Source organism: Pan troglodytes, chromosome 16, assembly GCF_028858775.2.
Source record: "Pan troglodytes isolate AG18354 chromosome 16, NHGRI_mPanTro3-v2.0_pri, whole genome shotgun sequence".
Taxonomy (NCBI): domain Eukaryota; kingdom Metazoa; phylum Chordata; class Mammalia; order Primates; family Hominidae; genus Pan; species Pan troglodytes.
The window spans coordinates 75647825-75673179 of record NC_072414.2 but is presented as its reverse complement, the minus strand read 5'-3'; the positions used below and the strand labels follow the sequence as shown (position 1 = coordinate 75673179).

Genomic DNA, 25355 nt, shown 5'->3' with positions numbered 1-25355 from the left:
AAGTTCTTTATCCAAAGGTTTTAGATGTTTGTGCAGGCTGTGGTGACATTTCAGTGGATTTGCCCACGGTTTTTTTTTTTTTTTAAATTTTTAATTTCCCTTCATACTAAAGCAGGAAATATAATGTCCTTCCTTTTGTATACATCCCTGCCAACTGGCTCACTGGGGGAATTCTCTTTGAAGGAGGGGGTGTGATATACACCAAAGAACCTTCAAAGCAGAAGGGGGCCTTCGAGGTATGGGCATGGGTGCTTCCTGCTTGCAAAGAGCCTTCTCATCCAAGTCTTAAAGCAGAATTACTCGGCCCTGATATTTCCAAACAAGGAGAAACAATTTGAGCAGCTGGGTCTCGGTCCACCAACCAACCTTAGCAACAACGATGAATCCTTGATGTTCTTACCAAGATTCACTAAGGAGCCGTGACTCACCCAAATGACACAGGCACTGCAAATTACCCAATGTTAATTGTGATCTTGGTCTCCTCTACCATTTCTTTCCTTCAGTAATTCATTTAAAGCAAACAACTGCTTTAAGAAATTGTTAAAATGTCTTAAAAAAAAAAAAAAAAAAGAGCCTGTCTTGTTCCAGAAAGGATTTAAATAGGTTTACAAAGATGTATAAGATTTAGCAAAATGACAAATTAGAAGTAGGTGTGGATTTAAATGATGAGGTATTTTTATAGTTATTGGCATGTAAAGATGTCCACTCAAGATATTTTAAGTTGGAAAAATTATGTTACAAGACAGATGTATAAAATGATTCCATTTTGTTAAAAATAGACTTGCTCTATGTAGACATACATCTAGACACACTCAGACATATATACGTGGAAAAAAGTACAAAGGCAGACATTGAAATGCTGATGGAGGTTATCCCTAAGACGTGGGATGACAAGTAATTTTCACTTCCTTCTTTATGCTGTTATTTTTCAGTATAAACATGTAGTTTTTTTATAATTAGAAAAAAGCAAAGCTATTTTCCTTTTGTTAAAAAAAAAAAGAAAAAGAAAAAAAGTGGTAGATGGCCGGGCGCGGTGGCTGACGCCTGTAATCCCAGCACTTTGGGAGGCCAAGGCGGGCAAATCACGAGGTCAGGAGATGAAGACCATCCTGGCTAACAAGGTGAAATCCCATCTCTACTAAAAATACAAAAAATTAGCCGGGTGTGGTGGCAGGTGCCTGTAGTCCCAGCTACTCGGGAGGCTAAGGTAGGAGAATCGCTTGAACCCAAGAGGCGGAGGTTGCAGCGAGCCGAAATCGCACCACTGCACTCCAGCATGGGCAACAGAGCGAGACTCTGTCTCAAAAACATTAAAAAAAAAAAAAGTGGTAGATGATAAAGGGTAAAGACAAAACAAGGGTAGGGCCATCACACTGAGCTAGAAATAAAGGTAATGGATGAGGTCTGATAAATCTGCTAAGGGTCACCACACATTTAACTCTAAGTTCCTCAGGAGCCATTCCAGAAAAGAAACCTAATAATTTACACAAATCGCTGAGTCTATTCGACAAAAATAAACCATGTGCTCTGCTCAGCGTCCCGCTTCAGCAGAATTACTTGGCCCTGATATTTCCAGCGAACTGTGCGAGCAGCAAACATGCCTTTATTCTTTCCTAACAACCCTTGGACCAGAAACTTCAGGGCAGTTTCCAACAAGAATGATGGCATCTTCCCAAAGTAAAAGTCAACCCAAAGACTGGTCTGGCCATTGCTACCTCCCTGACCTCTTCACCTTCGTGCTCTCTCTGGCTCACTCTGCTCCAGCCATACTAGCTTCCTTACTATTTCTTGAACAAGCCAGGCATGCCCCTGCCTCAGGGCCTTTACACCTGCTGTTCGCACTATTCACACTGCCAGGAACACTTCTCTCCTCAGACACCTCCATGGCTCACTCTCCTCCTTCTTTCAGCTCTTTAATGCCTCCTTCTCAGTGAAGTCTTCTAACTGGATCCCCATCTAAAATCTCTATCCTACTGCAACATCCTCTAGTCCCCCCATTCCTTATCCTATTGCTATGTAATAAACTGTGTATTTTATTAAAAAAACAAAAACAAAGAAAGTCAACCGAAAGAGAATATTCATTCACACCTATTTACACACTCATTCAATATCTACTTATTTAGTGCCTACTCCATTCCAAATTCTGTGTATTCTTCCAGTTCGGATACTAAGAGGGATGGCTGTGTAACCATCAGTGTACCACAGCATCTGTCCTCCCCACAATGTACCACGGCATCTTTCCTCAATTCCCCAAATAGATGGGCACCCCTCCACCACCACCTGTGATACCCAATGGACTATAACATTGTGTTTACTCTCACAGCATTTCACATATAAAGCTGGTACTTGTGTATGTAGTTTATCTCCCTTTTCAAAATATAAGCTCCCCAAGGGCAGGAACTAACTAGTGGGTCTGCTCATCTCTGGATCCCTACAGCACTTGCCAACTGCCTTACCAATGTACAGACTGAAGGAACATTAGAAAGTGAAGTTTAACAAACCCACAGGACCAAGAGAAGACAAACTCACCTCAACATATCTGAAAGACTGTATCTATTGCAGTCAACTCAAACCCCAAAGAACAGCCCTATAATTTGTTGGAACTCCAGAGTCTGGTGTGATTCAGAGGGAATGGAAAATTAAAGAAGGAATGAATGAACATCAAAAGAAAGTAAATCGGTATAGAGTACCAAAAGGCAGCCTGAGGTGTTAGATAACCAAGATTGTGGCACCTGTACATGGCAAGGTAATCTTGGCTGAACAAAATAAGTGAGTGTAAAATGAAGCCAAACAGTAATACAGTAGATCTTATTTGTAAACACTGACAAAATCAGCTAAAAGTCACAACAGTAGACAAGCTGGCTTTTCTGTTAGTCTTTTGCAGGAGAGTAAAAAGGTAATTTACAACTCCAGTACTCAAATGACAGCAGACAGCCCGAAAATTAACCCACATCACAATGAAAGCTAAATAGCTTGCTTTAATGTTAAATGAAAGCTGCATCCAAATGTGATCTCTTTCTCTCTTGGCCCTTGCAACTCCCAATTAAGCAAGCTATATAAAAGTTAACCCAAAAATTATCACAACTTCCAGGCCAGCATCCAAGCAAGGCTGCCCACAACATTCAAGCATTAATTCAATTAAAAATTATTTACTGGAGGCCTATTTGGTGCCAGGCACTGTGCTAGGTGTTGGAATACACTGGTGAAAAAGATAAGGCCCTGTCCTTTTGGGATGCTACTGGGGGAAGACAGATTATAAATAAGTAACTAACACCTGCATGCTTACTGGCATGCTGTGGTGAGCAATTATAGGAAACAAAGATAGGGCTGGGGCCCAGCACTTTGGGAGGCTGAGGTTGGCAGATCATTTGAGACCAAGGGTTCAAGACCAGCCAGGCCAACATGGTAAAACCCCATCTCTACTAAAAATACAAAAGAATTAGCTGGGTGTGGCCGGGCATGGTGGCTGATGCCTGTAATCCCAGCACTTTGGGAGGCCGGGGCAGGCGAATCATGAGGTCAGGAGATTGAGATCATCCTGGCTAACACGATGAAACCCCGTCTCTACTAAAAATACAAAAAATTAGCTGGGCGTGGTGGCGGGCGCCTGTAGTCCCAGCTATTCGGGAGGCTGAGGCAGGAGAATGGCGTGAACCCGGGAGGCGGAGCTTGCAGTGAGCCGAGATCGCGCCACTGCACTCCAGCCTGGGCGACAGACAGAGACTCCATCTCAAAAAAAAAAAAAAAAAAAAGAATTAGCTGGGTGTGATGGCACATGCCTATAATACCAGCTACTCAGGAAGCTGAGGCATGAGAATCGCTTGAACCCGGGAGGCAGAGGTTGCAGTGAGCAGAGACCGTGCCACTGCACTCCTGCCTGGGTGACAGGGAGACTCTGTCTCAACAAAAGAAAAAAGAAAAGGGGCTGGGTTAGATAGTTCTGGAGGTGGGTGCTCTAGACAGGATGGCAGGAAAGACCCTGAAGGGGTGACCCTGAGGCCAAAGTCTGAAAGGAAAGAGGAAGGTAAGAGAATTCCAGGCAGGGGAAACAGCAAGTGCAAGGATCTCAGGTAAGGCAAGAAAAGGAAAGGAGATCTATGTTAGCAGAACACAGTGAGGGGCACAGCAGCATGGCAGGGGGAGCTGCGCCCAGTGCCTGGTCAGCGGGAGGTATTTAAAAAGGGGAATGACATGATCTGATTTATGATTTTAAAAGCTGGTCAGTTAGGCTTCTGTGTGAAAAATGGACTGCAGACAACCCAGAGTGGATACTGGGGGGCCTGTTAGGAAGGAGGTGATGGTGGCTAGAGTGGGAACTATGGCTATGGGGTGACGTGAATGCACTCCAGATATATCCCGGAAGTAGAACGCACAGGACAAACTGATAGCCTGCATGTGAGAGGTTGGGAAGAGGACTCAAACATGACTCTTGGCAAATGAGTGCATGGTAGGGCCACTGACTTGGATGGGGAAGACGGAAGGAAGGTGAGAGCTGGAAGGCATATCAAGAGCTCCATGTATTGACGAGAGTCAGAAGCTCCAAGAAAGATCTGAGCTAGAAATTAAAGTGTGGGCATCATGGGCATATCGATGGCATTTGAAGCCATGGGAGGGTGGGGAGGAGTTGCAGGTGGGACAGTATTACCTAGGAAGACAGTGTGGACAGAGAAAAGGAACCAGGACCAGTCCCTGGGCAACCCCATGATTAGGAGTAAGAAGAAAAGCAGGAAACAGTGGGGCCAGAGGAGCTGAGAGGGGTGTTGTTTTGAGGAGAGGGAGTGGTCATTTGTTAGGAATGCTGCTGAGAGAGAGGTGAAGTGAGGTGAGGCTGAGATCTGGCAACCCCCTGGTCACCCAAGACCCTGGCAGTTTTGGTGCAGAGGTGAGGCAGAAGCAAGACTGTAGAGTATGGAGAGTGAACAAATGGCAGGAGAAAGTGAATGGAGCCAGTGGGTTTGGATGTATCTTCTGAGGTGTTTTCAGGTGAAGAAGAGCAAAGAAGTGAAACAGGAGAGGGATGTAGGAGGGAGGGAGAGCTCCTTTTTAAGATGAGAGAAACTAAAGCTATGCTATCCAATATGGTGGCCACTAGCTACATGTGGCTATTTAAATTTAGATTAAGTTAAAAATTCAGGTCCTCAGTCTCAACAACCACATTTCAAGTGTCCAATAACCACATGTGCTGGTGGCTGCCACGCAGATACAGAACATTTCCAGCAGTGCAGAAAGTTCTGTTGGTCAGATGTATGCTCCTATACCGATGGAGAAGACCCCGGACAGAAAGGTGGTTAGGAAGGAGAGACAATCTCTGAAAAGATGGGAAGAGGAAGGGATGGAATGGAGGCTACCCCAGAAGAAGGGGCCCCTAGTAGGAAGAGATGAGGGACAGGTCATCCAGCACAGCAGGCAGGTAGGAGAAGGTAGCAGCAGCTGCATACTAGACTAGGTGGTGGCAAAATGAAGACATTCCCTTGGTCAAAGGTGCCTATCTTGTCAATTGAAAGGGAAGCCACGGGGTGTGCATAGGAAGGGGAGAGGTCTGGAAAGGGGAATAGGTATGAAATAGTTGCCTTAGGGAGTAAGAACACAAACTCACTGGAGAGACCACACTTAACACAGAACACTTCGCAGAAGAGAAGTGGAAAATGGTAGTGAACATTTGAGGGAGGAGAAGCATCTCAAGTGGGGGGGAGGTAAACTCAGATAGTTTGTTTTTTTTCCCCTTAAATCCTAGTCCTGTCTACACAGCAGAGCCATGACGAAGCTGTAGGATCGCAGCAAGGTTTTCTACTAGCTGCCCTTTCAAAAAGTTCTTCCCCCTCCATCCTACACAACTCTCAGAAAGGATGACATTGGTTCTATTTTCAGTTAAAACGGCTCCCTCCACCCTCCTGTCTGAATTGCTTCCCCAGCCCTTAGCTGCATCTCAATTTACGACCATGGCTTGTATTTTCACATAAATAATAGAAGACATGGATCTATTGAAAATGGCAGAGGTAGGTAGGAGTTACAAACCAGCCTTTATCTACGAGAAGTGAGTAATATATACATTTATCGAATGATGTTAAAATTACATGAAAGACATATTCTGTGTTTAAACAAAATCCCCAAGCGTCTCCTCCCTGCTTCTCCACAAACAAAAATTATTTTTTGACATTTTCTTTAAGGTTTTATGAGTAAACATTTTCATTTTCACAGAACTATTTGATCTCAACCACAGAGTTTCAGTACTTGTTTTTGATCACACAAGTATGGTGGATTGGTTTTGTGTTGGCCAGGGGGAGGGAGGGCCAGAAAGAGAGTTAAAATTACCGGATCCCTTTTATCTTCCATTCTGAGACCTTACATTTTCCAACTCCTTTTTCCCTGTACATTTTTTTAAAGTATGAAATCTGAGAACCTCAAAGGCTCTCACTGCTCAAAGATCAGCCTTTTCACAGTCCACTGAGGACTCACTGGAAATGTTACAGAAATACGGCCTGCCAACTTGGGTGCCTCTGGGTAAAATCACCCACAGTTGCTGTTCATGTGAAATCTCCTAAATGTAAGCAAACTTCTTCAGCCCTCGCTGCTCATCTCGCCTCCTCCTCTCTGTCACCCACCTCTGTCATGTCCAGTTCATGTTGGCCCACAGCCCTCACACTTCCGTTCCTCAAAATTCCTCTTGGCCTGCCTCTGATCCCCTCACACACTCTGCAGCTCCCATGGCTAAGACTCACCAGGCAAAATGACTCCAGAAACTTAACCTGGAATACGGTGCAAAAAAAGCCACTGACCCAGGGGGGCTGAGCCAGGGCACCAGGACAATCTTGCTCCTTCCACTGCACTCTTGCCTTCCCAGGCCCCACCCATCCCAAACAGGAAAGCAAGATCTCTAGACCCTTGGAGCAGAAGCATTTGAGTCCTGCGAAGGGCTGTTGGAAGAATGCTGGGTTCAGCAGCAGGGAACAGAGAGATTTAGGAACTCTGGTTCACTTACCCACCTCCATGCCCACGTCAGGCAGTGGCAAGGCCACCCCTGCTACACAAATGCTCATCAGCTACACAGCCTGGGGGAAGTCACCGAACCACTTTGGGCCTCAGTTTCCTCATCTGTAAAGTGGACATAAGTGTCCCCTGAATACGTATGGCAAACCGTCAACGTGTGCCCAAATAGGGTGAGCAGATGTAAGGAGTTATTGTGCTATTAGCACAGTGGCTCCCAGACTCACAGAGCCTACTGCTCAGAGAGACGCCGAGGGGAAAGCTTAAATTACTTTATATACTCAGAAGCATTAGTCACTTCGACAGAGTATTTCAACTTCCCTCCTGAGCATCTACTCAGTTGTTTCAAAGACTGAAGCCTCACCTAGGTTCCTTATAGACTTCCATCATCTTCAGCATCTCAAAGCAGATCCAAAGTCCACTATTCCTACGCTGGAGGTTTATTATTATTTGATTATTTCCAGGAAAACTTCGATTTCCATTTTGCTTGTAATAAATCCAAACGTGGAGAACGACAAACTGCTTAGACTCACACAGGCCCTGGAGTTGACTGCGCCCAGGGGCGAAGAGACCGCGAAATGGCCGAGGCAGGAGGCCGGCCAGGGCACCGGTCCCCGTCAGGTGCCCCCGTGCCCGGGCTGTATGGGAGGGGAAGGGCCACGGGCTCCGCGCCCAGGCCAGGGTGCCCCTGCTGGGTGTCCGCGTGCCCCGGCGGAGGGCGCGGGTCAGGTGGCCCGAGGCTCCCGGGCGCAGAGTGTGCGCTCGCTCCGGCTTGGGGAGGCGGGGGCCGGCCCGACGGGAGGCTCCGAGCCCGGGGACGCCAGCCGCGGCCCCGCAGTCCCTCCGGAGGGGCGCGCGGAGAGCGCGCGGCGCGGGCTCACTCACCCCATCTCCGGCGCTGCTCCGGCGGCCGCTCCGACGGGGCCTCTCGCGCTCGCTCTCCGCCCGCTCGGCAGCCGCTCCCCGCGCGGCACATGCGGCGGCCCGTGCGCGCCCGGCTCAGCCCCGGCGCCGCTCCATTCCGCGGGGCTGCGCGGCTGCCACTGCTGCCACTGCCGCCGCCGCCGCCGCCAGGCGCGGGCGGGCGGGAGCTGGGCCGCCGCGGGCTGGGCGGCCGCGCTGGGGCGGTGCCCGCCCCGCCCTCCCCAGCCGCTACCCCCGCCCGGCTCCTTACGTAACCTCGTGGCCCCCGGGCCGCGGCAGCGAGCCAAGAGGCGGGGGGCGCTGCAGTGTGTGCGCCGTCCCCCGCGCAACCGCGCAGTCGCCGCTTTTCTCCCGGGCCACCCAGTCCTCGGTGCCGGCCCCGCGTTGGCGCGCCCCCGCCCCACGCCGACCCGGGGGCCTGGCGCAGTGCCACCAACATCCTGCCTGATGGACTTAAAGTCCCATTCACACCTGGCGGGGACTTTAGGGCTACCTTTACTTTGCAGATAAGGGAACCGAGGCCTGGGGAGGATAAGTGATTTGCCCAAGGTCACACATTCAGATTAGAGTTCGTTCGGGTCTCCAGAGTCTGAGATGGGCATAGCTGTGCTCCTCCTTAAAGCCCACCTTCATCTTCCTGCCAGTTGCCCGGCCGAGTGGCTTTAAGGTACCCGCCACCGTGAAATTTCGGAAGCCAGCGTGGCAGAGAAGAGCCTACAGGCCGCGGCAGATGCTCTGGGCTCTTTCCTGGATAAAAATGAGATGAGGGCTCCCACTTGAAGGGGCAGTTTTAAGGCGGCTTCATCAAGCTTGGTTTTATCCTTAGAGCGAGGGGAAATTGGATGGCAAAAGTAGAACTTGAAGAAGAGCAGGCTTTCTTCGTCGCCTTTCTACCTATCAGGTCCTGAGTTTCTACCAAAGGCTGGCACTGGGACTAACCTAACCTTCATCCCCCGGGACTTCCACGGGATCATCTTCTGCTGAGAACACACTGCCCATATAAGCCTGGCATCTCAGGACAGTAAAAAAGTCAAGGGACAGGTCGGGCGCGATGGCTCACGCCTGTAACCCCGGCACTTTGGAAGACCGAGGTGGGTGGATCATTTGAGGTCAGGAGTTCGCGACCAGCCTGGCCAACATGGTGAAACCCCGCCTCTATTAAAAATACAAAAATTGGCCGGGCGCGGTGGCTCACGCCTGTAATCCCAGCACTTTGGGAGGCCGAGGCGGGCGAATCACGAGGTCTGGAGATCGAGGCCATCCTGGCTAACACGGTGAAACCCCGTCTCTACTAAAAATACACACACACACAAAAAAAATTAGCCGGGCGTGGAGACAGGCGCCTGTAGTCCCAGCTACTCCGGAGGCTGACGCACAAGAACCGCGTGAACCTGGAAGGCGGATCTTGCAGTGAGCCGAGATCGCACCACTGCACTCCAGCCTGGGCAACAGAGCGAGACTCCGTCTCAAAAAATAAATAAATTAATTAATTAAATACATAAATAGCCGGGTGTGGTGGCGTGCTCCTGTAGCCCCAGCTACTCCCAGCTACTCGGGAGGCTTGATGCAGGAGAATCGCTTGAACCCAGGAGGCAGAGGTTGCAGCGAGCCGAGATCATGCCACTGCACTCCAGCCTGGTGAAAAGCGCCAGACTGTCTCAAATAAATAAATAAATAAATAAATAATAAGTTTGTAAAAAATAAAATAATCTTGGGAGTTTCCAAATCCTCCATGCATAGTAATCAGCAATATCAGGAAAGTGAGCTTGTAGAACACTGAACAAGTCATTTATCAGGTAATACCTGAGGATTCTGAAGTGTTCGAATAACTTCAAAGGCAAGCCACTGAAATCAGAGTTTTTCATTTTTATTTTATTTTATTTTTATTATTATTTTTTGAGACGGAGTCTCACTCTGCTCACCCAGGCTAGAGTGCAGTGGCAGTGGCGCGATCTCGGCTCACTGCAACCCCCACCTCCCAGATTCAAGCGATTCTACTGCCTCAGCCTCCCCAGTAGCTGCGACTGCAGGCGCATGCCACCACGCCCAGCTTTTTTTTATTTTTATTTTTATTTTTTTTTTGTATTTTTAGTAGAGACAGGGTTTCACCATGTTTCGATCTCCTGACCGCGTGATCCACCCGCCTCGGCCTCCCAAAGTGCTGGGACTACAGGCATGAGCCACCGTGCCTGGCCGAGTTTTTCATTTTTTTAAACTACAATCCACAGTAAGAAATATATTTTACACTACAACCTGCAACCTGGTACATACTTCAGCACATACATACTATGTCTATAGGTATATCGATATAAAATAGAAACAAAAAGTTATATAAAACAATGTTTATCCTCTCACTTGCCAGGCAGGCATTCAGACATCATTCTGTTTTGTTGTTGTTGTTGTTGAGACAGAGTCTTGCTCTGTCACCAGGCTGGAGTGCAGTGGCATGATCTCAGGGCACCACAACCTCCGCCTCCCAGGTTCAAGCGATTCTCCTGCCTCAGCCTCCCGAGTAGCTGGGACTACAGGCGCGCACCACCACCCCAGCTAATTTTTGTATTTTTAGTAGAGACAGGGTTTCACCATGTTGGCCAGGATGGTCTCCATCTCTTGACCTCGTGATCGGCCCACCTCAGCCTCCCGAAGTGCTGGGATTACAGGCGTGAGCCACCGTGCCCGGCCCATTCTGTTCTATTTTTAAAAGCAGTACTGCTCATAACCTACTAAATTGATTTCAAAACCTATAATCTACGTATTTTTACTTTCTTTCTTTTTCTTTTTTCTTTTTTTTTTTTTTGAGACGGAGTCTCACTCTGTTGCCCGGGCTGGAGTGCAGTGGCGCAATCTTGGCTCACTGCAACTTCTGCCTCCTGGGTTCATGCAATTCTCCTGCCTCAGCCTCCCGAGTAGCTGGGGCTACAAGCGCATGCCACCACACCTGGCTACTTTTTTGTAGTTTTAGTAGAGATGGGGTTTCACCATGTTAGCTAGGATGGTCTCGATCTCCAGACCTTGTGATCCGCCTGCCTCGGCCTCCCAAAGTGCTGGGATTATAGGCGTGAGCCACCACGCCCAGCCTGTATTTTTACTTTCAACAGCAAAATTAGGCTCACCATGTACATGCATAATGTTGTTATTAGTGTGCTCAGATTTCTGGTATGGCTGGTCCAGGGACTTCAAACATTTTTTTTTCTAACCATAAAAGGTCAGTTCTTTCAACTGCATATGAAACAAATGTATTATTAAAGCCATTAATTAAAGGGATAACTGTCGGGTATTATGCAGCTATTACATTATATTTGTGAAGCCTATATAGTAACATAGAAATATATTTATTCTTTCAATAAATGTTGATCACCTGCTGTGTATCTGGTACTGTGTTGGGCATAAAGTGCTCAGCAAAACAGACGTCCTTCTGTCATAGGACTATAAGATTGTGTGAATGGCATTAATCAAATAATCACACAAATATATAAGCTACAATCTGTGTGAATAGGAGACCTAATTTAGGTTGAGGAGGGTGGTCAGGAATGGCCTGTTGAAGAGACATTTAAAAAGAGGCCTGATGGCTGGGTGTGGTGGCTCATGACTGTAGTCCCAGCACTTTGGGAGGCCAAGGCAGGCAGATCACTTGAGGCCAGGAGTTCAAGACCAGCCTGGCCAACATGGCAAAACCCCATCTTTACTAAAAATACAAAACCTAGCCAGGCATGGTGGTACATGCCTGTAATCCCAGCTAATTAGGAGGCTGAGGCAGGAGAATCACTTGAACTCAGGAGGCAGAGGTTGCAGTGAGCTGAGATTGCATCACTGCACTCCAGCCTGGGCGACAGATTGAGACTCCATCTCAAAAAAAAAAAAAAAGAAGAGGCTTGAAGACAAAGAAGCATCAGTCATGGGGAGCATGAGGGGAGGGTTCCAAGCAGAGGAAACTGCAAAGGCCCTGAGGTGGTAGAGAATCAGGCTGTTCTGAAGAGCTGGGAGAAGGCCAGTGTGGTTAGAGTGCAGTGAGCTTAGCAAAGCATGGGTGAAGTATGCAGGGCCCTTTGGCTAGATTAAGGATTTGCAATTTATTCAAATGCAGTGAGAACCCACTGATGGGTTGGGGAATGCCGTGATCTGGTTTATATTGTTAAAATATCACTCACTCCTGGGAGAAGAGGGGATAAGAAGGGGACAAGAGTAAAACGTGGAGACTGGTTAAGAGGCTCTAGACAAAAGATAAGGGTGGAGATGAAGGGAAGTGGATTACAGATTATAGATATTTTAGAGGTAGACTCAATAAGACTTGGTGGATGGGATGTGTATTAGGATATAAAGTTAAGTTTGTAAAATAATCTGAATTACAGCTGTGCTATGAGTATAATTATGTAAAATTAGAAAATATGGACAAGGCCTGGAGTATAGAAAATGAAAAAGTTTATTAGGATGGCAGAAGGAATATAGGGTAAAGGCATCAGTATTAGACTCAGACCTGCATTAAGTCCTGGATCTACCATTGACTATCTGTGACCACGGGCAAGTTTTTAACTTCTCTGAGCCTCAGTGCTCTAATCTACGAAGTGGAGATATCTCTTTGGACTATTAAGAAGAGTGAATGAGGCCAGGTGTGGTGGCACACACCTGTAATCCTAGCACTTTGGGAGGCTGAGCCGGGTAGATCACCTGAGGTCAGGAGTTCAAGACCAGCCTGACCAACACGGTGAAACCCTGTCTCTACTGAAAATATAAAAATTAGCTGGGCATGGTGGCACATGCCTGTAATCCCACCTACTCGGGAGGCTGAGGCAGGAGAATCACTTGAACCCAGGAGGCAGAGGTTGCAGTGAGCCAAGATACTGTGTCACTGCACTCTAGCACGGGCAACAGAAGTGAGACTCCGTCTCAAAAAAAAAAAAAACAGAGTGAATGAGATCATATCTGTAAAGTGCTTAGCTCAGTCCCTAGTATAGTACATCTTCAATACATTACAGGTATTATTATTATTATTACTGGCTATAATGGTGGAACTAGGGTGAAATTTTCATTTATTGTGACTGAATTAATATTGTCAAAATGGTTCTTATATAATCAACATTTTAAAATTTAGTACAGTTTGAGGATTCTCAATCTGCCCCCACCATGGAAACAGCTTGTGTACTTCCTGCCAGATAACACTTTGCCAATCTGTATCCAGAGCCCTCCATAGATTCAGGACCCCTCTACAGGGCACCTAAGGATCAGAGAAGACTATGGGCTGTCTCTTTAAGATGACACCAGATCAGTATGGGACCACCAGCCCTAGCCCCTGCTGTTTCCAATCAGGCCAAGGGCCTGCCCTTAGGAAGGTGAGCTATAAACGATTTCCAACAGTCCCATCTGTCCTCTGCCTCTCCCATCCAGGGCTCTCCTAAGTCTATGTGTCCTGGATGCCTCCAGAGATTTTGATAGCATCTACCCATTTTTCTTTCTTTATTTATTTAAGACGGAGTCTCACACTGTCACCCAGGCTGGAGTGCAGTGGCGCGACCTCCACTCACTGCAACCTCTGCCTCCCGGGTTCAAGCGATTCTTCTGCCTCAGCCTCCCAAGTAGCTCGGATTAGAGGCATGCACCACCATGCCCGGCTACTTTTTTGTATTTTTAGTAGAGACGGGGTTTCACCATGTTGGCCAGGCTGGTCTCGAACTCCTGACCTCGTGATCCGCCTGCCTTGGCCTCCCAAAGTGCTGGAATTATAGGCGTGAGCCACCAAGCCCGGCCTACCCATTTATTTAATCTTAACTGAGCACCTATTTTGAGCCAGTCTGTGTCCTTAAACAATAAGCTAAATATAATGTAACCGAGGTTTGAATAAGGTACTTCCTGCAGAAGACTTCAAAAAGGGGATGTGTGAGTTGGGTCCTCAAGGATGTACAGGAGGGAAGATCATTTCTATGTCCAGCAACGAGACCAGCACATGCTGAGACACGGAGGCATTAAAGGCCATGACTTATACAGGAAACGACAAGAATGTCCATGTGCTTGGCTCAACAGTGTGGTAGGAAGTGGCCAGGAACAAGAGGTAAGTTGGGACCACTCTGTGAAAGACCTCCGGGTCATGTTAGGAGTTTGGACTTGATTCTGAGGCCTCAGGGAGTTAGTGGAGATTTTGAAGTAGGAGGGTGGCATGATCAGACTTGTGTCTTAGCTTCTCCGGCAGCAGATGGGAGAAGGTTGTGGAAAGGCAGGCTGGAGGCAGGAGAAGCTTGTCAGGAGGATCTTAGCAAGACTCCAAGATTGGGGAAGGACAGGAAATGTCTTAATCAGCCCCCAGTGAGGCTGGGAGCCTGATTAGAGAGAAGAGCCAGGGAGCTCTGGCAATGCAAGGGCCTGGGAAGCTGCAGCTGCTGGGAACGGGTGGGGAGTCAATCATCAAACAATCCAACAACCTTGAGGAGAGGACTTTGGACCTCACTGGCTGCCTCCCAGCAGAATTCAATTCCAAGAGGCAAAAATAGAAATGACCAGATGAATAGCCCAGCCAGCTGCAAGTGCCCCCAGGGGCATCCTGATTATGCTGCCCCATGCTCTGAGCTATCACACTCATTGTCACCCTTACCCCTATCAAAAGCTGTCTCCTCCACTAGACTATGGTCTTCAAGGGCAGGGTCCCTCCTGGGTTTTTCTTGTTCTGTTTGGCTCCATCCTCAGGTAAGCTCTCTTCTGAACTCCCAACTCACATTCAAGTCTAGCAAATTCCCAAACAGGTCAAGCCAAAGTCTCCGAACTAAGCCTCGCCGTGTCTGACTGCCCTGCCTTGGGGCACAGGCCGATTCCTGAGCCCATCACTGTGGCCAGGGGAATGGAATGTCCTGATTGGCTCAGTCTGGGCTGAGGTGTGGAGGCAGCTTCTCACAGAAGGCATGAAGTGGGTGTAGGACTGGGGCGGACACCTAGAGGAAAATCAAGGTAAATAGATTCAGGGTGGTGGCCAAAACATAACACTGCCCACTGTCAGCATGTAGTTATACTTGTTTCCCATTGGCATGCACAGAGTGGCTGTTGGATAATAGGTAGTTGAAGGCAGAGCACAGTCATTGCAGGTTAAGCAATTCCTGGAGAAGAACTTGAAAGGGCCGGTCTGGAGAGTGGGCACAGTTCTGAGGATCCAAGGCATAGATGGTGGAAGTATACGCATTAAGCCAGTCATTCTCAACCTTGGCTGAACATTAAAATCACTTCTGGAGACTTGACAAAATACCAGTGCCAGGGCCCCACCTCCAGTAAGAATGATTTAATTGGTTTGGGTGGTGCCCAGGCATCGGCAATCCTTTAAACTGATTATGATTCCGATGCGCAGCCAGGGTTGAGAACCACTGCCCAAGTCTTGGTGTTCAAAGAGAAGTAGGTGTGATACCCAGAGCCCCAAGAGTTTAGGAACTGGTGGAACAAAAAGGAGGACACCCAGCTCACTGGCTGGGCTTGTATGAGATTTAGGGTTCCAGAGAAGAACGAAGAAATCCAAAGAATTTGTAAGGCCAGGGAGGTGCAGTACCTCCTGTGAACACATAGCAGAAGGAATTAATTCTGAAGTCACCTAACTTTCTCTGAGAGAGCCTGGAGTTCTAAGGATTATTTGCCTCCGATTGGCAGCAGCACAACGAGAAGGTGCCTGTGTGTGTATCTGGAAAGCTGGCATGGGTCAGGTTCAGATGGGTGAGGCTGGAATTGACAGCCATGCCTGAGGGAGACTCAGCAACACTAGGGATGAGTTAAGAAAATGATGGAGTCATATATAGCTGAGGCTTCCAACCGGAGACGTTGGGTAGAGGGTGATACCTCTCAAGAGGGGGAGAAGCAGCAGCAGCAAGTCAGAGAAGTGAGATAATGAGTGCAATTTTGGACATGCTGAGATGCAGGAATCTGAGGAACAAATAAGAGGAGATGTCCAGTGGGCAGTTAGATATTATAGGTACACAGCTTGGAAGGGAGACTTGGGAGCCATCAGCAAGTCAGTATCTGAACCTGGGAAGTGTGTGTTGAACAGAGGTGGGGCTGAGGGTGATATTGAGGGAATCACCAGGGAGGAAAGTGAGCCTGTGAGGATGACAAAGTGGCCGTTAGTATCCAAGGGGCCATTCTGTTCTAATGTGGATCAATCCCCCTTCAGCATGATTTCACTGAATTAAATATCAACTTTTTAAAAAGCGAGATAACTCCTTGCCAGTATACTAAGAGCAAATAAAAACAAACAAACAAAAAGCAATTAATACAAAATAGAAACAAGTGGGTTTTCAATTCAAATGTAGCAAATTTTTACTGAACACCTACTATGCGCCAGCCTAGCTACAGATGGTGTGGCTGGCATGGTTAGCTTATCAGGCACCCGGCCCCACTCCTACTCTCTTCTCCAGCCCCATCTGGGAGGCCTCGGTGGTAGTTCTGGTTCCTAGAATCTTTGCTTCAGCTGATCCACCAGTTGCTCTATGTGAGGTCTTCTGGAAATCTGGGGTCCTCATAGTGAGGAACACCTTTGCAGGAAGCTACCTTCACCTCAGCTGCCCAGCAGGCTTTAGACTTTGTCTGTTCCACAAAGCCCTGGCCTGGGCTGGGCTCCCTGTAAGACCTGGCTTCTGCTCCAAGGTCCACCTCCAGCTCTTTCCCAGCTCCTGTGTAGGGCAGAGATGCCTTATCTGGCTGTTGGCCCCAAATGAGCAGACCAGTGAGGTGGCATTTCCACCATCTCTCCAACTGCTTGCCCCGCAGGGTCTCCAGGAGTTTCCTTTCTGTCACTTCCGAGTTACAATACCACAACAGTTTCCAGAAAGTCACTTGGAATCAAGACAATACACTTCTACTCACACAAAGCAAGAGGCTGGTTAATCTCTCACAGTCCCCACTTACTCATACAGATTTCCTCTTTCACCATTTTCTTTGGGTTCCTCATCCCCTCATCTACCCAGCAAACACTTCCCATGCGCAGGTTGGGGGGGTACTATGAGAGTTGCCTCTGTAACAGACCCCTCCTTTTAGAAAATTGCTTTCAATTACATATGACTTATTGTTCTCTTGGCACATGCCATCTCTCCATTTGCATAATTCTCCAATCCACTGATTCTTTACTTTCTTCAAAACTATCACAAAAGCTGAGTGTTCAATCTACTTTACTCAAGTATCCCTTTAAATTCCTGTGCTTCACTGGTTTATCACTTTGTAAAAATGTCTTCCTCAGTTGGTTCTTGGATATACTGTCTCCTAAACAAGTTTTTTTTTTAATTGTGGTAAAATATACATAACAATAAAACTTACCATTTTAATCCTTTTTAAGTGTAGATTTAAGTGGCACTAAGTATATTCACATTATTGTGCAATCCTCACCACTATCCATCTCCAGAACTTCTCCATTACCCCAAACCAACATAAGTTTTTGTTTTTGTTTTTATTTTTTATTTTGAGATAGAGTGGCCCAGCCTGGAGTGCAGAGGCGCGATCTTGGCTCACTGCAACCTCTGCCTCCCTGGCTCAAGCGATTCTCCTGCCTCAGCCTCCCAAGTAGCTGGGATTACAGGTGCCTGCCACCAAACCTGGCTAATTTTTGTATTTTTAGTAGAGATGGGGTTTCACCATGTTGGCCAGGCTGGTCTCAAACCTGTGACCTCAGGTGATCCACCCACCTCGGCCTCCCAAAGTGCTGGAATTACAGATGTGAGCCACTGCACCCAGCCCACACAAACTTTTAAAAAATGTCCAGGCCGGGCGCGGTGGCTCACACCTGTAATCCCAGCACTTTGGGAGTCCGAGGCGGGCGGATCACGAGGTCAAGAGATCGAGACCATCCTGGCTAACACGGTGAAACCCTGTCTCTACTAAAAATACGAAAAATTAGCCGGGTGCAGTGGCAGGCTAGTCCCAGCTACTCGGGAGGCTGAAGCAGGAGAATGGCTCGAACCTGGGAGGTGGAGCTTGCAGTGAGCCGAGATCGCACCACTGCGCTCCAGCCTGGGCGACAGAGCGAGACTCCGTCTCAAAAAAAAAAAAAAAAAAAAAAAAAAAAAGTCCAGAGGCCGGGCATGGTGGCTCACACCTGTAATTGCAGCACCGTGGGAGGCTGACGCAGGCAGATCACCTGAAGTCAGGAGTTTGAGACCAGCCTGACCAACACGGCGAAATGATGTCTCTACTAAAAATATAAAAATTAGCCGGGTTTGGTGGCGTGCGCCTATAATCCCAGTTACTCAGGAGGCTGAGGTAGGAGAATTGCTTGAACCCGGGAGGTGGAGGTTGCAGCAAGCCGATATTGTGCTATTGCACTCCAGCCTGGGCAACAGAGTGAGACTCTGTCTCAAAAAAAAAAAGTCCGGGAAGTGGGGACATGCCTAGTTCACTTTTTGTTCCTAATTCTGAACATAGTATATGCCTCATACTCTTGGCTAATTAAAGCAGATAAGAGGTTTAATATAAAAGGTACCACAGTGACACCAATATCAGTCCATCAAACCACTTCTAAACTACTTTTTATTAAAACAAGAGGGGTAAAGCTAACCAAGAGAAAAGGGAGAAAACATAAACTTAGTCTAGCTGGGACCCAACATCAGGCTAGACTTGACCTTGCCCAGAGGGGCTAAAAGCCCAAAGACCCTAAAGAAAATAAGAATGAGGCCTTGCCGGCTGGGCACAGTAGCTCACACCTGTAATCCTAGCACTTTGGGAGGCTGAGGCAGGCAGATCACGAGGTCAAGAGATTGAGACCATCCTGGCCAACATGGTGAAACCTTGTCTTCTTGTTGTTGTTGCCCAGGCTAGCGTGTAGTGGTGCAATCATAGCTCACTGCAGCCTTGAACACCTGGGCTCAGGCAATCCTCCTGCCTTAGCCTCCCGAATAGCTGGGATTACAGGTGCATGCCACCAAGCCTAGCTAATTTTTTTTTTAAGTTTTTGTAGATATGGGATCTCCCTATGTTGCCCACGATGGTCTCAAACACCTAGGCTCAAGTGATCCTCCTGCCTCAGCCCCTCGAAATGCTGGGATTACAGGCATGAGCCACCGCACTGGGTCTGCTGTCTCTTCTGAAATGACACGGACCCTTGTGGAGTCCCCAGTCAGGCTAAAAAATTAGCTGATAGGAAACAAAAGCACTAGGAGGAATAGACTGAGCCCATTACTACTGAGTAAGAGCCTTTGAGCAACTAGAAAGAACAGTGTTTCCCCAAACTTGCCTCATCGTATGAATCACACAGGCATCCATTAAACATTCCGATTCAATACTTCTGGGATGGGGTGTGGGAATATGCATGTTTAATAAGCACCTGGAGTGATTCTTACAAAAGGCAAATTTGGGAAAGAATGAACTGGAGTGTTCCATTAGCAAAGAGGGGCTGACCTAGCTGCCTGGAGCTGTGAAGGTAAAGGCTCCCAGGCAGTCTTATCATGGGATCTTGGGAGCTCCTCAGACCACTGGCTACTTTTACCAACCCTCAAAACTCCTATGGGCCTGCTGCTTCTGCAAATTTGGCCTTTCCTCCTCCAACATCCTCCATGCAGGGCCTCTTACTTCCACCTCTGCTGCCAAAAGCCTTGGATGATCCCAAGTTCTGGCAGCCCCATGCCCTGGCTGCTTCCCTACAACTGAGCACTGACAATGAGATGTAGTCCTAATTTAGAACTAAAGAACCAGGTATTCTTTGGCCAGATATTAATTAGGAAATGACTACAGATAGCTGGTGACATTAGATTCTACCTTTAGATCCAGCTGGGTCATTTTATGGAAATAACTTGGGCAGTTTATATCTACCAAATCTGAGGTCAGTGTTTACAGAGGAAGACACTGGACACCAACTATAATTGTCAGAGCTGAAATTTAACCTTGGGGCCCTCCTGATACAGGCTTGCCGAATGAAGCCTGGGAGGTTCATTCACGTTCAGGCTGCTCCAGCGCGTCCCCCTGCCTACATATGGCACAATTGTATCATCACCACTCCCTTCCTAAAACTCCTCCAGATCAGAAAGGGTTACAATAAAACAGGCTGGTGAATGCCATTTGGCTAGAGATTCAGATGTTTTAATTAAGCAACTGCTTATTTCTTATAGGTCAAGCTGGACCTATAATTAATTTAGCCAGTTAGGCTTTGTTTTAATTAAAACACAATTTCTGCTAGGCATGGTGGCTCACGCCTGTAATCCCAACACTTTGGGAGGCCAAGGTGGGCGGATCACTTGAGGTCAGGAGTTCGAGACCAGCCTGGCCAACATGGTAAAACCCCGTGTCTACTAAAAATATGAAAATTAACCGGGCGCAGTGGTTTGCACCTGTAATCCCAGCTACTCGAGAGGCTAAGGCAGGAGAATCGCTTGAACTGGGGAGGCAGAGGTTGCACCACTGGAGCCAAGATCGCACCACTGCACTCCGGCCGGGGTGACAAAGTGAGACTCCATCTCAACAAAACAAAACAAAACAAAACAAAATTTCTGAAATAATCCCTATTTATCTTCACTTCAGAAAGTTTACAGAAAGCAGTGTTTCCATGGGAAGTCAACAAGTGTTATGCAGCAGGAAAAGGTTCCGTGCTCCATAGGTTTGGGAAATACTATGCTAAACAAAGTGAAATAAGTTTCTTTATTCTTTGTTTTTAGGACCTTTAATATGTCAATGTAGACTTAGGAAATTCCAATAAATGAACACAATTTACTATATTTTCTTTTTTTTGAGACAGGGTCTCACTGCATTGTCCAGGCTGGAGTGCAGTGGTGCCATCCTAGCTCACCGCAGTCCTGAACTCCTGGGCTCAGGGGATCCTCCTGCCTCAGCTTCTCTATTAGCTGGGACTACAGGCACACACCACTACACCCGCTAACTTTTGTATTTTTTGTAGAGACGAGGTCTCACTATGTTGCCCAGGCTCGTCTCTAACTGCTAGCCTCAAGTGATCCTCCCATCTCAGCCTCCCAAAGTACTGATGTTACAGGCATGAGCCACTGTGCCCAGCCTATATTTTCTAAATTAGATGAATTTATTCGCCATTAAACCTTAGGTAGTTTTCCAGAGAACATTTTAGGAAATGCTGAAATAAAAGATACTGTTACCCAGAGCCAATCTGACCTAATAGAAGTAAGCAGTTGCTACTTTGCTTGATCTCAGGTAAATATCTCCTACCTCTGAGGTACTATTCTCTAAAACCATAAAAATCACTTCTTGGGGTTAAGGGGTAGAGCATAGTGGTTAAGTGAGAAGGTTGTCTGGATTTGTATTTGGCCTCCCATACTTATTAACCTCAGACGTGTTACCTAACTTCCCTGTACCTCAAGTTCCCTAGCTGTAAAATGGGCAATATTGGTACCTCCTCTCAAAGGCTGTGGTGAGAATTAAAGGCACACATTGGGCTATTATCAAGCAGCAGAGTGCATTGGCTCCTGAAGAGAAGTGGGTCCTCAAAGCCCTTTTTTTTTTTTTTTTTCCCAGCAGATAAAAGAGGGGTCATGGGGCCAGTTGTGGTAGCTCAGGCCTGTAATTCTAGTACTTTGGGAGGCCGAGATGGGAGGATCGCTTGAGCCCAGGAGTTCAAGGCCAACCTGGGCAATATGGCGAAACCCATCATTACAAAAAATACAAAAATTAGCCAGCCATGGTGGCGTGCACCTGTAGTCCCTGCTACTGGGGGATGAGGAGGTTAAGGCAGGAGTATGGCTTCAGCCCAGCAGGTCGAGGCTGTGGTGAGCCAAGATTGTGCCATTGCACTCCAGCCTGGGTGACAGAGTGAGACCCTGTCCCCTAAAAAAGAGGGGTCACTTTAGAGGGTATAACAAAGTTGGCATTGGGAGTATGGTAGAATTGAGGGGTGAATGCAAGGAGTAAGCATAAGCTGAAGGGAGCCATTGTGCTGGAGCTCAAAGTATGTGGGAGGAAAAGTGGAGGTACAGGTGAGAGTAACAGGCCCAAGGTGAAGGGGAAAGTTCACTAAAACACGGAGAAAGAGGAAAATAAAATAATCAAGTCAACCTTGTAACAGATTATATAGAAATACATGCCTATGTAGGTCAGTAAGTATATTATAAAAACAGAATAAAAGGGGGGGAAAGAAAACAGTCAAACTTCACAATTTCTTTAAGACAGCCTTAGCTGCAGCCTATGACTCCAGTGCACACCCTGTTGCTCCCTGACTCTTAGGGAGGTTGACAACCTAGGATACTAGTTTGGACAGTGTGCAAAAGTGAATTTTACTAGGAGCCTCCAGCAGAAAAAGGAGTCACCCAGAATTGCATAAAACAAAGGCGGGAAAATGTTAAGATACTAATAGCCAAGAGGTAGAATAGAGAGGTTCCTCCTGGTGACTTGCAGGGTTAACCTGGGACCTCTTGGATTAGGATTTCAGTGGTCTCACTGGCATTTCATGACTGACATCTACTGCCACACAGCATTGTGGGTTACAGTGAGCAAAGTTGTTTCTCAGAAACTCTTTAGAAAACGTGAGTGTGAATGAAACTAATAGCATCTTGTCCAACTTCAGTCATCTTCAGATAAGAAACTTTAACTTCCTCAAGATTTCATGATGGCTGAGAATGAACTTACTAGGTCAGTTCTGAGAAAAGTAGTTTGGTCTCTTTAAAACCACAAAGCAACAAGTCAACTCTAAAAAGGATGTTTGTGGCTGGATACGGTGGCTCACACCTGTAATCCCAGTACTTTAGGAGGCCAAGGTGGGAGGATTGCTCGAGTTCAACAACAGCCTGAGCAACATAGTGAGACCTTGTCTCTACAAAAATAAAAATTAGCTGGGTATGATGGCACACATCTGTGGTCCCAGCTACTTGGGAGGCTGAGGCAGGAGGATCAACTGAGCCCAGGAGTTAGTTCAAGGCTGTAGTGAGCTATGACTGTCCCACTGCACTCCAGCCTGGGTGACAGAGGGAGACCCTGTCTCAATAAATAACTAAATAATAAAAATTAAAAAGGTGTTTGTGAGATGTTCAAATCTGTGAAAATTGAACACCATTTTTTGCTTATATTAAGGAATAATTTTTTAGGTATGATAACGTAAGTTTTAAAAAAAAAGAGCTCTTAGTGTTGAGAGATACATGCTGAAATACCTACAGTTTGCTACAAAACAATCCAGTGGGTGTGGGGAAGTGGGTCAGGGTATAAATGGAGTTAGTTTGGCCATGAGTTGCTAATTGTTGAAGGTAGGTGGTAGGTATGTGATGGTTTATTATGCTGTTCTACTTCTGCATATGTTTGGAATTTTCCATTAAAAACTCCACAAAGCAGGCCAGGCACGGGGGCTCACGCCTGTAATCCCAGCACTTTCGGAGGCTGAGGTGGGTGGATCACGAGGTCAGGAGTTCGACACCAGCCTGGCCAACATGGTGAAACCCCACCTCTACTACTAAAAATACAAAAATTAGCTGGGCGTTGTGGCGGGCGTCTGTAGTCTCAGTTACTCAGGAAGCTGAGGCAGGAGAATCACTCGCACCCGGAAAGCAGAGGTTGCAGTGAGCCAAGATCGCACCACTGCACTCCAGCCTGGGTGACAGAGCAAGACTCTGTCTCAGGAAAAAAACAAACAAACAAACAAAAAACCACTCCACAAAGCAGAGATATCTCACTGCACAGGCAGGCCATTTAATGTATATGTGTAAATATAATAGGTATTTTATTCACGTATTCACTCATTCAAAAATATATATAACATATTGTAACAAAATTCACATAATATAAAATTTACCATTTTAATCATTTTTAAATTTTTTATTTCTTTTTTGTAGAGGTAGAGTCTCACTGTGTTGCCCAGTCTGGTCTCAAACTCCTGGGCTCAAGTGATCCTCCCGCCTCAGCTTCCCAAAGTGCTGGGATTACAGGCATGAGCCACCATGGCCAGCCATTTTAACCAAAGTGGAATTTAGTACTTTCACAATGTTGTGCAACTATCACCACTACACAGTTTCAGAATATTTTATCACCCCACAAGGAAACCTCAAACCCAGTTAGTCAGTCAGTCCTCATTCCTCCCCTAGCCCTTGGCTACCACTAATTTGCTTTCTGTCTGTATGGATTTGCCTATTCTGGATATTTCAAATACATTCAACACATTTGTTTAGATTTAAATTGTATTTATTTTTATCACTAAAACATTCACAGGTTTAAGGTTTAAAAGGGTCTGCAGTGAAAAGTCTCCCTCTCACCCCTCTTCCCCAGCAACACAGTTCCCTATCCAGAGGCATCTTTCCAGAAATTAAAAATTCCTCTTTCTTTACCCAGATGGTAGTATTCTATACACACTGTTCTGCAGTTGGCCTTACTTCACTTATCTCAGAGATCACCCTATAACAGAACAAAAAGAGCTTTCCTTTTACAGGTGCATAGTATTCCATCATTTCAGACTGTGTTTCACACACTGTTAAGTGCTTTGGGGCTATAGAAATTAACAAAATATAGTCCTTTTCCTAGGCAGCTCAAAGTCTAAAAAGTACTTTATTTTGAGAGGGAGTGTGGAGACAAACTATAGGTTTCAGCTTCGAGGCTGATCATAATCTCAGCTGCCTTCACAGCCAGACTATCTGGAAGGAAAAAAAGAGATCTAAAGTAAAGTGGTCTGAGAAATACTGGGGGATTGGCTAGCAGATGTTGGCAAAGGTGACAGCAAACTGCTGCCTCTCTTCCACCTTATTCTCTAAGACATAATTGATCACATCACTTATGTCCTCTCATGTTTTTTCTGATTAGAAAAGGGATTCTCATTGAGGAAATTCAGAAAGTGGATAGAGAGGCAGAAGAATTATCCATAGTTGTTTGTAAGCATGTTAAATAGCTGCTTAAAACTGCACTGCATTGATACACCATAACTTAATAGCTTCCTGTAGGAAACCAGCCTACTGCATGGCAAGTCACACCATCTTGGGGCGAAACTGCCATGATGTTTGATCTCCACACACAAAGGTATTCTGCAGTAAGGTCTTGAAGCAACGCTGTACACAGATAAACCCTCATAAAGATGCTTACCTAACCTCCCCAGTGGTCATGAATCTTGGAAGAAAGTCTGAAGACATGACTAGCTGCACGTCTTTACCCTAAAAGCTTGCTATTTATAAAGGGCGGATGCGGGGATCTACGATTCTTATGGCTGCCTAGACATCACTTCTGTTCATAAGTCCCTATGAAATGTTTCCCTCTGAAAAGCTGGGTTTGTCAGCCTCTTTCTTCGGCCTCTAAGCTCCCTCAGCCTTTGTGGGTAGGTTCACATACACCTACTGACCAAGGAACACTCCTCATTCACTTCTGCATTTTAGAGATCCAGGAACTAAAGCTACAATAAATGTTTATTTAAAGAGACGAAGAGACATCTAAGTGCATACAGTAAATGAGATAGGTAAGACATGGAGCCAGATGTTTTATTTGAAAATTATCTTTATGAAATTGAAACCATAGTAATAAACTTAGGGAAGATGCAGGGATAGAAAGAGAACAGTAACTGAAAGTTAACACTTTAGAAATTC

The 25355-nt window shown here is 46.6% G+C and overlaps 1 protein-coding gene across 9 annotated transcripts in view; it reads right to left on the bottom strand.

Moving 5' to 3' along the window:
* The window catches only part of HOMER2 (homer scaffold protein 2), a 133404-nt gene that overhangs the window by 91735 nt on the left and 16314 nt on the right, over positions 1–25355 (bottom strand). For 2 of the 9 annotated variants that reach the window (XM_016927305.3, XM_016927307.3), the window contains exon 1: positions 7870–8062. The exons of 3 other annotated variants lie outside the window; for them this stretch is intronic. In XM_016927305.3, coding sequence (XP_016782794.1) covers positions 7870–7874 — 5 coding nt within the window. In that variant the 5' untranslated portion in view covers positions 7875–8062. 4 more of the 9 variants (XM_016927302.4, XM_063794307.1, XM_054667091.1 and 1 more) reach the window with 3 other exon arrangements.